A 12,645-nucleotide genomic window follows, 5' to 3' on the forward strand; every position below is an offset into this window, starting at 1 on the left:
TTAGAATCTAAAGTTTAGATGACAGCAAATTCATATTCCAGGGAGTACAGATAAGGCCTGCTTAGAATAGCTTTTCAAAATGTAAAGCATTTCACATTAGAGGGAGTGGTAAAGAAAGAGGATGATCAAGGAAGAGAAAAAAGGGAAATATTTGTAATGCAGGGGGTCAGGATTTATGAGATGAATAAGAAAACTTTCCTCTTTCTGGAGAGGAGTAGCTGTTAAATAGGTTTGCAATTGTGAAAGCAGTCCTTTCTTACCTAGAGAGAGCAAGTAGCTGTTAACACAGTGGATGAGAGCATGTCTTCTTGCATTTCTAACACAATACAATAATTTCTAATACAAAACACCAGGTGGTTGAGGGTATTTCTACATTGCTAGTCCATCAAGATGATGTGAAATGATAGCATAACCTTAGGGGCTGGACCTACACCCACCTGGAGCAGGTAAATGGATAGTGGGGTGGACTGTGGGGGTGATGCCCTGACTTCACTGAAACCTGCTCGGCTAGATTGGGGTAGAAGTCACTGACGCTGTTCATCTTCGAGCGTCACCTTCCCTGGGGACTATTCCCAAGCCACCCCAGAACACCAGGCATCATACCTAAAAAAGGTGCTTAACGAGGGCACCGGGGTCCATCGAGGAATGTGCCTGCGGTTTAGAGTCGCAATCTGCCCTCTGCCTCTGTATTACCCTCTCTGGGCCCCAGTTTACTCATTTATAAAAGTGAGGAGAGTGAAAAGAGAAGGGATGCAATAGTTTTATAATACCTTGGAACTATCTGACCCCAAAAGGTTCCTCCCGGCCCTAAATCTACGATTATTAAAGCTTCTTAGCAAGCAGCTACGTGGCTGCAGTGGAGAGTGCCGACCCTGGGCTCAGGAAGACTCGAGTTCAAATTTGGCCTCAGACTCTGGGCAAGTCTTTTAACCCCCTTTGTTCCTCGTCTGTAAAATGATCTGGAAAAGGAAAATGCCAACCCATCTAGTATCTTTTCCAAGAAAACCCCAAATGGAGTAACGAAGAGTCAGACACCATAGAAACTACCGAACAACAAAAAACTTAACCCGACGAGCCCCGGGGGTAACCCGCCCTATCCGACCGAGGTCTGCTCTCGGACTCCTATTAGCCATAGGACTACAAAACAGAGGAGCCTGGGCAAAGGAAGTGACGAAGCGAGAGCGAAGCATGCTGGTCTGAGAGCGGCTGGCGCGTGCGCCCAGCGGGGTCCCGCGCTCTGCCGGCTCGTGCTCCATCGCCTGCCCGCGGCGGGGAGGCCGGGTGAGTGAGAACAGCTTCCGGGAGGCCTGGGGCCCTGCGCAGGATCGGGCGGCTGAGGTCGGAGCGGCTACCACCTCCAGAGGTTGAGTCTTGGGACTCGCGTGGGCTCTCGTGACCGGCGGGGTGGGCAAGATAGCTCCTTTTTATAGCTAGCATTGAGATTCCATTGAAAGTGCTTTACAGATACTGCATTTATCCTCACTCCCCCTCCCCTCAGGTAGGTGCTGTTGTCCCCATTTGATTGACTCGGGACGGAGGCACATAGCGGTTAAATGACTCTCCCAGGGTCACGCAGCCTGTGCCAAGGCTCCCAGGTCTCTGAACTCGGGTGTCTGAGCCGCCACCCGCCTCCCGCTCTCAGCGCCGCCTAGCGGCCTCGCCGCTTGGTGGCACAGGTTTGAGATAGGCGTTCTTTGCCTCGAGCTCTGACTAAAATGGAGCAGGGTCCCGAGGGCTTGGACCTGACCAGGGCCAACGGTCCGAGTGGCCCAAACGCCCCCAGCACCGTGTCCGGCACGTAGCCGGTGCTTAAAAGTGTTCGATGACCGACTGACCGGTGGGCTGGTGTTGGCGGCTTCGAGGCTACTCTGACTGAAGCCACACCTGCCCAGGAGGGCCTCGAGGGCCGCGGCCCCCTCCCTGTTAGTAATAAACGTGGATAAAAGTGCTGCACCTTAGTGTCCACGTAATTAGCCCCCATTCCGATTCTGGTGTCCAGAGAAACCGCAAGGCCTTGGGTTTAGGGCAGAGCGCTTTGCAGGCACTGTCACATTTGATCCCCACCACAGCCATATTTGTGGTATTTGCCCCCACCTTATAGACGAAGAAACAGGTGAAGCAAATTTAGGTGACTTTTCCAGGGTCACACAGCTAGTCCTCTGAGGCAGGATTAGAACTTGGTGCCTCCTTCAAGTTCAACACTATTGGGTCACTGTGGAGTGTATGATACATGAATGACATGATAATATATGACAGCAGGGCGGCCAGGTGGCGCAGTAACAGAACAGCGGCCCTGGAGTCAGGAGGACCTGAGTTCAAGTCCTGCCTCGGATGCTTGACACTTAAGAGCCGTGTGACCTTGGGCAAGTCACTTAACCCCAACTGCCCTCCAAAAAGCCAAAAAAAAAAATAGTACATGATAGCATAGTTGATATTAAGATGTTAGAGCTGGATAGTTGGCTATTATCCCGTCCAACTTCATTTTACTATCAGGCATTTTTAAGTGTGTACTATGTGTTAGCTCTGAAGATACATGTACAAAAAAATTGAAGTGCCCCAGCCTCTGGGGGCTTACATACTTAATGAGTCATATTTATAAATGTATACAAAGTAAATTACAAAAGGTCATTTAGGGGAGGGGGCAGTAGTAGCTGAGGGCATCAGGAAACACAGTTTTAGAAGTTGGCAACTGAGCTGAGATTTGAAGGAAACTAGAAATCGTATAGGGGTCATAGTCTGATGGTGAGATCTGGTTCTAGAGCCCAGGTCTGCTGGACCTGGCTGTGCTGGCTCACAGTGTACTTTTATGATTGTTCTCCAACTTCCTCATGTTTATGTGTTGTCTGCCTCAATTATTTGCAATTTAAGGGCAGAGATTAGACCTCTTCCTCTAGAACAGTGCTGTAGAACCCTTAAGATCTTACCTAATAGTGTCAAAGAAAGAGAAGAAAAATCCAGCAGGCTTCATATGGATTTAAATCACAAATTAATATTACCTGTGCTGTATTTTTAAATTTTGTTAAACATTTCCCAATTATATTTTAATCCAGTTCTGCCAGGAGTTCAGCATCTTGGTTCTTTTTTTTTTTTTTTTTTTGAGGGAGGGAAGGCAGGGCAGTTGGGCAATTGGGATTAAGTGACTTGCCCAAGGTCACTGGGCTAGTAAGTGTTAAATATCTGAGGAGGGATTTGAACTCAGGTCCTTCTGACTCCAGGGCCACGTGTGCTATTTACTGTGCCACCTAGCCACCCCAGCTTTTTAAACTGCTTTAGAACTTATTGTGAATTACTGATGTTCTTGGGGCCTTGAGTGGGCACAATAGGCATACGAAGTCATCTTGCATTGTCTTCATTTCTAAAATCTGAACCAGTTGCTGTTTGAATTGTTCTAGCTCATGACCATGAGTGAGTGGATGAAGAAAAGCCCATTAGAATGGCAAGATTATGTATATAAAGAAGTCAGAGTAACAGCCAGTGAGAAGAATGAATATAAAGGATGGGTTTTAACAACAGATCCAGTCTCTGCCAAGTGAGTATGGCATGGCTCGTTAGCTCTTTGAAATCAAGGTGCTGAATTTTTAAACTTTATTCCTACTCTCCCTCTTCTTCTGATCTATAAGGAATATCAGTATGACAGTATATTAAAATCTAAGCTTAAAAAATTAGAGTGATTATTATCTTTCTTTTCCTGGTGCATTGTACCTTCTGTGACGCAGGCACTATTTAATAAATGTCTGTTATTGAATCACAGGAACATTCATTTCCCTTCTGGGGGAGGGAACCAAACCCATGATTTCTTTGCTTTGAGGAACACCCTGTAAGGTGAAGGTGACTCCCTCTGCTAGTGCAGAGAAGGCCCCTTACCCCCATTGTTGCCTGGGGCAGCGAGAGTTAAGTGAATTGTGCAGAGCTCTGCAGCCTGTGTACTACACATGGCCATAGTGAGATTGAAGGGAGACTTAGGACTGACTAGTGTGCTTTGATGCTGTTCCTGTGAACTTTAGATGCTAGGGGCAGAGAATTGGGCCAAAAATTTTCAGGTAAAGCTTTAGAGATTTCTGACAGCTGACAATCAGAAATCCACATGTAGCAAGCAAGCTTACACTTAATATTCAGCACCTTCTGGCATCCAGACACTCTTCCCGCCATTGGCAATATGAGTACAGAAGTGAGGTTGACCATCCCTGTTCTCAAAAGTTTCCATTCCATCAGAAACAGCTCTCAATATCCAAATGGTACTAAAGCACCTTCAGGATCTATAATCTTGTGGCTATGAATACACCTGCCACCAAAGCAGATGACACTTATTCTGTTACTTAAGAAACAGTCTTTGAGAGTTTCTTTGTCCCCCCAGTTCATCATTTTGTGGTCAAGCTGGTAATGAACTAAGCAATCAGATAATGAATATTTGGATGAGTGATTTGATTTCAGTAGCACATCTGTTGCATAAAACATAGTACACCTGTTGTTTCTTTTGCCCTAAGGCCTTTCCCTCCTCTCCTTCTTCCCTCTTTTATCAGTGAACAGATAGAATTAGGAGATAGTCCAGGGATGGTTAAGAGGAGGAAGCACAGAGCCCATCTACTATTCCTGTCCTACTGGATCAGTGGTGGTAAGAGCCTCCTCCATTCTTTCATTCAGCAGACATTAAGCACCTATATTTTATCCAGCCTTGTGCTTGATAAGCCCAGGCTCCTGTCCTCACGAAGCTTATGGGAGGGGGCAGCAGAGAACAGTAAGACACAATATTATATCCTAAGACACTATAGTTGTAAAATAAAGTGTTGTGTGAAGTGTTAGTAAGATGTGTTAATAAAATGCATACAGTTCCTTTAAAAAATTAGGCAGCAGGGGGTGGCTAGGTGGTACAGTGAATAGAGCACTGGCCCTGGAGTCAGGAGGACTTCAGTTCAAATTTGGCCTCAGACACTGAACATAAAATCTAGCCATGTGACCTTGGGCACGTCACTTAACCCCAATTGCCATCAAAGAAAAAAAAGTTAGGCAGCAAGTTGAAGGAAATAATTCTCAAGTTTTCCTCCTCTATTTCTTTTTATTGGCCTTTCCCCCAGGAATCTGTGGCTTCTGTAGGCAGATTAGTGCTCCATATTCTGCTGTGGGGGACCATATCAAGGAAATAAGTGGTGACTGAGTGGAAGAAAGAAATTGGTCCCTAGCAATTACTTTATACCATCTCGAATATTGATGGCCCTCATAAATTACGAACATTTTTCTCATAATAGATAAGTGGTCTTCATTGATTAGGCATAACTCTCCCAACTTGGGAGAGCTAGGGAAACAGAAGTAGCTAGAACCAGGCTGCCATAGGCTTTCAGAGCAGGGAGACCAGCATATATCTTGTCATTTTGTTTAAAGTTTGTTTTAAAGTGACATACAAAGGTATGTGGAACAAGCAAATCCTATGCTCCTAATCATGTTGAATTATTATATTTATATCCTAAATTACAGAACCTCTTCATAAACATTTATTCCATTTTAAAATAGGCTTAGGAAACTGAGAGTTAATTGTTGAAGGTCATCCATTGAGTTGGATGGAGCCGAGAACAATTCTTGGCTCTCTCTGTCTTTTAAACCCCTGGTTTTGTATCCTATGAACCCCTGGTTAGAGTTTGATTGTGTAAGAGCAGACAATTTGAATACTGCCATGCATATTATAGGCATCGAATTATAAATGCTTGTTGACTGAATAAACTTCTTTGTCATTTAAAAAAATTTATTTTTCTCCAATTACATGTAAGAACAATTTTTAACATTCATTTTTTACAGTTTTGAATTCCAATTCTCTCTCCCCCTCCTTCCTTTCTCCCCTTCCCTGATAGGGTAAACAATTTGATAGATTGCGAAGTCAAGCAAAACATTTCCTTGTTAGTTATGTTGTACAAGAAGACACAGACCCCCCAAAACACACAAAACAGTGAAAACTGTATGCTTCTATCACATTCAGATTCTATTGGTTCTTTCTCTGGATATGGAGAGCATTTTTTGTCATTTGTCCCTTTGGAATTGACTTGGATCATTGTATTGCTCAGAAGAACTAAGTCTTTCACAGTTGATCATTGTTTCTGTGTCATCTTTAAGATAGGAAGCATTCCAACTTTTGTTCTGGTAACAGGTGGTATGTCAGGGATGGTGCAGCTTGCTTCTCTGTCCTCTGCTGTTTAATTCTGGGTTGTTAACTTATATCCTCCCCAGTATAGGAGCCTGTAAGTCTTTGTTCATTCCCCTGCTATGTATTTTCTCTCATCCCAAAAGTATCGTCCTTGTGAATTTTCTCGAAGATGGCACTGTGGCTGTGACTGGAGTCATGGGACATGCTGTGCAGACTGTTGAAACTTTAAATGAAGACAACCAGGAAGTGAGAGAGAAACTGATGCATATGTTCATGCCAGAAGAGAGTAAGGCCTACAACCCTGAAGACCTGGAAAAAAGGAAGATCAGCTTGAAGTCCTGGTTGGAGAAGAATCACATTCCCATCACTGAACAAGGAGAGTCACAAAGCATCCTCTGCATTGCTGGGGTCCTGACCATAGAGCCACCCTATAGACCTGAAGACTGCAGCAGTTCAAATGAAATTATTTTGTCCAGAGTCCAAGATCTTATCCAGGGACATCTTATGGCTTCCCAGTGAGACGCCAAAACCTGTTGCTCAGCTTGCAGAAAGAAAGACTTCATTCTTTTTCCTTGGTAAAACTTATTGAATATGTTAACCCCTTAATCTTCTGGAGTTCTTTGAGTACATTCTGTGCTTTTGAAAACTTTGGTGTTGCAAGTGAACACAGAGATTCACTTGCCAGTGGTATGCTGTCTGTGTTTTGGGTATAGGAGAGCCAGGGAAGGGAGAGACTCACAGGCACAGGGAAACTCCTATTTGTAGGACCTCCTTTTGTGATGTGGATCTATGTTTCTCCTTTGTTAGCCAAGAGATAATGAGTAAGTTCTGGGGGAAATGTCATCTGAACCCATAGAACAAGTTGTCACTGCAGACCACAGTCTATAAATTAATTTTTAGGAGGAGGGGAGGGAAACATTGGGAGCTGTAATTTCATGATGGAACATCATTTCACTGATGTAGAAGAAGAACTCTGCACCTTCAAGCCTTAAGCCTGCAGATTCAGTAGTTAAATGACTTTCCAGGGGTCACATAACTAATATGTGTCAGAGGCAGAATTTGAACCCAGGTCTTCCAGATTTTAGGGTTGGCTCTCTGTCTGCTGTCATGTTGCCTTAAAATGTGCCTATTCACATTGAATATTATTAATATTTTGGCCTTTTATTATCTATATTCTTAGTGTAATGGCCAAATTAGTTATAAAACTTGAATATATTTTTAGGTTGAAGCCCCTCACCTTTGCTTGACCATTAGGAAAATCTTCTGTGCTTGACACTTATAATTCTAGAATTGTTTGGTGCCCTACAGTCATATTCACTGGTTAATAATAGCAGTGGAAATTATTCTTAAAGGAGAGTAAGAACTTGAGTCTAAGAAAAAAGTATCTGGAAGTTACATTCTTTATTTTCAGACTTTATTAGGGTCTGTGTAAAGATTGCTGATAGGCAGTTCTAATGCCTAACCCAGGGGACTGGCAGGTAAGTTTTTATGTTTGGAGATAAATAAACTGAAGACATAATTTCCTGGCAACTACTAAGTAGTTAGGTGGTTTAAATAATCTGTTTGCAAATAAAACCTGAGGGCCCCAGGATGAATGAATTGACTTTACCTTGGAAAGCTGCTTGGCTAGACAATCAAGGGCAGGTCAGTGCTAGAAGTAATTTTTTTGAGATTATTCTCATTTTACTCTCCAATTTCAAGTCTGTAGTGAATCCTGGAATCTTCCTTTTCCCCTATTTTCTCCTGTTTCCAAAAAGAGCATCACACATAAATAACCAATGTCTGGTCTCAGTATCCAAGGTTGTCTTTGAATATCCTTGCATGGTGAGGGAGTGTTGAATGACCTTCAAAACCCCTTGTAAGTCAAAGATTATATGATTCATACAAGAAAAAAACCTTTATTCATTCCTATATCCATCCTTTCTCTTTAGTGTTTCCTGCTATTAGACCAGTGATTTTCAGATTAAGTTTTGACAAGGTCTCTGTTTCTCCAAAATGCTATGTATTTTAAAAAATGAAAATGAATTAAAATTTATTTTGTTTTAAAAATTTGATGACTTCCAACCTTCTTATCCTTTCTACCCTCACCTGATATACAACATAGTGTCTTGACGCACAAGCAGTCAATGAATAAGCATTTATTAAGTACCTGTTATTGTGTTCTAGCCCTGGTTAGGCTGTGGAGATACAAAGACCAAAATGAGGCCCTGCCCTCAAGGAGTGAACTCCCAGGGTATTTTAATATACTGATCACAGTATTTTTTTAAAATTATTCATTAAGGGTTTATAATAACTAAAATGATAACTTTTGTCCCCAAAAGCTCCAAGTTAAAATTTACATTATATAATTATATAAAAAACATAGGTGCCTGAGATGAAAGAATGTATTTGAAACAGTTGGTCATTTATTGCTTAAGGTGCCACTTTGGACTGTCTTTGAGAACTCTTGAGGGATTCTCAAAACTCTAAATGGGAACCACTGATGTAGACAGTAGTGATTCTTCCAAGTTTGAAGGAAACAAAAGATTCTGAAAGATGGAAGTCAAGAGGGTGTGCACTTTAGTCAGGGGGGACAGCCAGTGCAAAGCCACATAGAAGGAAGATGGAAGATTATAGTAGCATTTATATAATACTTTAAAGTTTAAACAGTACTTTGTACATATTATTTCCTTTTTTTTTTTTTAAAGCAATCGGGGTTAAATAACTTGCTCAAGGTTACACAGCCAGTTATTTCTGGGTGTGGTGCTAAGTATCTGAGCCCAGATTTGATCCCCAGGTCATCCCGACACTGGAGCTGGTGCCCTGGCTGAGCCACCTGGCCACCCCTAAGCAATTGGGGTTAAGTAACTTGCTCAAGGTTACACGGCCAGGTGTTTCTGGGTAGGTGCTAAGTGTCTGAGCCCGGGATTCGATCTCCAGGTCATCCTGACACTGGAGCCAGTACCCTTACTTGCTGTGCCACCTGGCCGCCCCATTTCCTTTTATTTTTACAACCCCAGGAAGTAGGTGGTATTATTATCCTCATGTTACAGGTGAAGAAACTGAGGCTGACAGGTTGCACAGTAAGTGTCTAAGGTTAGATTTGAATTCAGCTCTTTCAGCACACTTAAAACTCCTGCATCACTGAGTTGTCTCTGACCATATATAGTCCATAAGGATGAGGAAGATTAGTGTGGCTGGGCTGTAGAACGTGTGAAGTGGAGCAGCGTATAAGGTAAGTGTATAGATGCTTCTTACCATTGGCAAACATCTGTAATAGGGATAAGTGAGAACCCTTCTGAGTAAGATCAGGGATGAAGTAAGGATGCCTCTTATCATGACTTATTAAATATTTTACTAGAAATGCTAACTATAGCAATAAGAAAGAAAATTAAAAAGAAAGAAGGAATTAGAATAGGCAATTAGGAAGCAAAACTAGCATTATTCTTTGTAGGTGATATGATAGTATACCTAGTCCAGTAAAAACTAGTTGAGATGATGAACAGTTTTAGCAGAATTGTAGGATAAAAAACCCACCTGGATCATCTGCATTTCTATGTATTACCAACAAAGTCCAACAGCACCACAAGAGAGAATTTCCATTTATAACTAGACAATATAACATTTGGGAGTCTACCTGACATAACAAATCTAGGAACTACATGAACACAATTACAAAACACTTCACACAAAGTCAGAAATTTGAAAGTTAATTGCCCATGGGTAGGTTGAGCCAATATAATTATATTTCTCCCTAAATTAATCTACTTATTCAGTGCCATACCAATCAAACTACCCAAAAATTAGTTTATAGAACTAGAAAAAAAATAAAATTCATCTGGAAGAACAAAAGGTCAAGAATATCAAGGGAATGAATGAAAAAAAAATGTGAAGGAAGGTGGCCTAGCTGTACGAGATTGCAGACTATTACAAAGCGGTAATCATCAAAACGGTCTGGTACTAGGAGTGGAGAATCAGTGGAATAAAGTAGGTACACAATGCATTGTAGTAAACGACCATAGTAATTTAGTGTTTGGTAAACCTTAAGACTCAAGCTTTTGGGACAAAAAGTGCTGAGAAAACTGGAAAACTATGACAGAAACTAGGTATAGATTGATAACACTGTATACCAAGATAAGGTCAAAATGAGTACATGATTTAGACATAACGAGTGATACCATAAGTGAATTAGAAGAGAATGAAATTGTTTACCTGTTAGATCTATGGATAAGGGAAGAACTTAGGACCAAATGAGAGAGAAGATTATAAAATGTAAAATCGATAATTTTGATTATATAAAATTAAAAAGGTTTGCACAAACAAAACCATTGCAACCAAAATTAGAAGGAAAGCAGAAAATGGGAAAAAGTTTTACTTCAAGTTTCTCTGATAAAGGCCTCACTTCTCAAATATATAGAGAACTGAGTCAGATTTATAAGAATACAAGTCATTCCCTAATTGATAAAAGGTCAGAGGATATCAATAGGCAACAAAGAAATCAAAGCTATGTATAGTCATATGAAAAAAAATGCTCTAAATCACTATTGATAAGGGAAATGGAAATTAAAACAACTCCGAGGTATCACCTCACACCTATCACTTTGGCTAATAATATAAAAGGAAGGGATTTGGGAAAATCTGGACACTAATGCACAGTTGGTGGAGTTGTGAACTAATTCAATTAATCTGGAGAACAATTTGGAACTATGCCCAAAGGGCTATAAAATTGTGATCCAGCAATACCACTACTAGGTCTGAATCCTGAAGAGATTTATGAAGGAAAAGAACCTATTTATACAAAAAAATTTTATAGTGGCTCTTTTTATGGTGGCTAAGGATTAGAAATTGAAGGGGATACACATCAATTGGGGAATGACTGAACATGTGGTATATGATTGTAATGGAATATTGATAATGAGCAGGCTGATGTCAAAAATATGGAAAGACTTAGATGAACTGACACAAAGTGAAGTGAGAAAACCAGGAGAACATTATACGCAGTCACAGCTGTATTATATGATGAACAGCTGTCACTTAGCTCTCAGTGTTCCAAGATAATCCCAAAAGACTCATGATGAAAAATACTATCAGCCTCCAGAGAAAGAACTGATGGAGTCTGAATGCAGACTGAAGCATACTATTTGTCACATTTTTTTTCAATTTTGAGGTTTGTCCCACAAAATGACTAATGGAAATTTTTACGTGATTATATGTGTATAATCTATATCAGATTGCTTACCCTCTCAGAGAGGGGGGGAAGGAAAGGAAATAATTTGGAACTCAAAACTAAAAAACCACAATGTTAAAAATGGTTTTTACATGCATTTTGGGGGAAATAAAATATTTGAGAAAAAATTATATAAATGCTTCTTAACTTGAAGCCATAATTGAGAATTGCTGCCGGAAGACTTCTCAATTTTGGAAGAAGTCAGAGCAGTGTAGGTCACTGTCTCCCAAATGCATTTGGAGGAAGTGCTTCTTTATTAGCAATGAGGTGCTGCTGTGTTGCTAGAGAACAAACACAGAACTGAAATAATTGAGAAGGAAGTTTATTAAGTCATCTGGCAGAGGGGAAGAACAGAAAAGGGGTAGCCCAATCCGCACCCACCCCCACCCCCGTCTGGAAGTTGTACATTACATAGAGTTCAAACAAAGGAAGAAGCACTTGTCTGATCAGCTAGCACAGAGGCAGTTTTCATACATACAATGTGTGAATTGCTTACTTTCCTTGCATCGATCTTTTGCTCCCTGCAAGATTTTTTTTGGTCAGCATAACCTGGAATCCTGAGTGAAGTGTTAAAACATATCTGGTCTCCAAGCAACAGGTTTGGTCTCTCAGCCGTGTAGGGTGAGATTCAGACAAAATAATCAATTTTTTTCTGCAGCCGCAGGCTTTAGAGTTGGCTGTCCTGGGTTCAAATTGCCCTGCTCTGTTATGTCCTACACTTGTGATGTTGGCTGAAGCACTTAACCTTTAGAGTCCTTACTTAAGTTGTCTGTAAAATTGTGTATGTCTGTTGGGGGTAATATGGGGGAAATGGATTATTACTATCTCCAAGGTCCATTGTAGTTCTACATCAAATCAATACCCACTGCTTTGGTGGAGGCTAGCAGAAGTTTTTCTGAAGGCTTGTTCACTGTAGTTGTAACTTGAATGATCCTTTTCCCAGAAAGTATTAGGAAAGAAGCTTAGCTCTCAAACAGAGCAATTTGGTACTTCAGGAAAAGGGGCATTCAGCATTAAAAAAAAAAAAAATGATCAAGTTTTCAGAAGCTTGGAGTAGGATATATAAATTGTGTGGATGGTCAGTTTTATTTAATTAAATTTCCTCCCTTCTCTGCAACGTTTTAGTGGTAAAATATTTACTTTAAAGAGGAAAGTTGTGGATAAATGCGGTATTTTATAATAATTCACATTTTCTTCCCTCACTCCCCCAGACTAGCAATTTGCTACAGAGCCACCACAGTCTAGATAAACAGCCTCCTAATTACCTGTATCCAGATTACATTTCCCCATTTAATCCAGTCTTAGCTGT

At 41.0% G+C, this 12,645-nt stretch overlaps 1 protein-coding gene across 4 annotated transcripts; it reads left to right on the forward strand.

The window, feature by feature from the left end:
- The first annotated feature begins 1,130 nt into the window (after positions 1 to 1,130).
- Positions 1,131 to 8,179, forward strand: GEMIN6 (gem nuclear organelle associated protein 6). 4 transcript variants are annotated; one of them, XM_069108608.1, is made up of 3 exons: positions 1,131 to 1,281; positions 3,393 to 3,529; positions 6,274 to 8,179. In XM_069108608.1, the coding sequence occupies exons 2-3, from the start codon at positions 3,396 to 3,398 to the stop codon at positions 6,647 to 6,649; spliced, it is 510 nt and encodes a 169-aa protein (XP_068964709.1). In that variant the 5' UTR covers positions 1,131 to 1,281; positions 3,393 to 3,395; the 3' UTR covers positions 6,650 to 8,179. The 4 variants fall into 4 exon arrangements, with proteins under 4 accessions (XP_068964709.1, XP_068964710.1, XP_068964707.1 ...); XM_069108609.1 differs by having other exon boundaries at positions 1,198 to 1,404; XM_069108606.1 differs by having other exon boundaries at positions 1,199 to 1,363.
- The last annotated feature ends 4,466 nt before the right edge of the window (positions 8,180 to 12,645 follow it).

Source organism: Petaurus breviceps, unplaced genomic scaffold (genome assembly GCF_028583685.1).
Source record: "Petaurus breviceps papuanus isolate PSGF00001 unplaced genomic scaffold, PetGlider_PUasm1.0 90407, whole genome shotgun sequence".
Classification (NCBI taxonomy): Eukaryota; Metazoa; Chordata; class Mammalia; order Diprotodontia; family Petauridae; genus Petaurus; species Petaurus breviceps.

Coding starts and splice junctions, on each gene's coding strand:
- GEMIN6 (XM_069108608.1), top strand. CDS start 3,396: ATGACCATGAGTGAGTGGATGAAGAAAAGCCCATTAGAATGGCAAGAT. Junction 3,530..6,273: donor ACAGATCCAGTCTCTGCCAA/GTGAGTATGGCA, acceptor TCATCCCAAAAG/TATCGTCCTTGTGAATTTTC.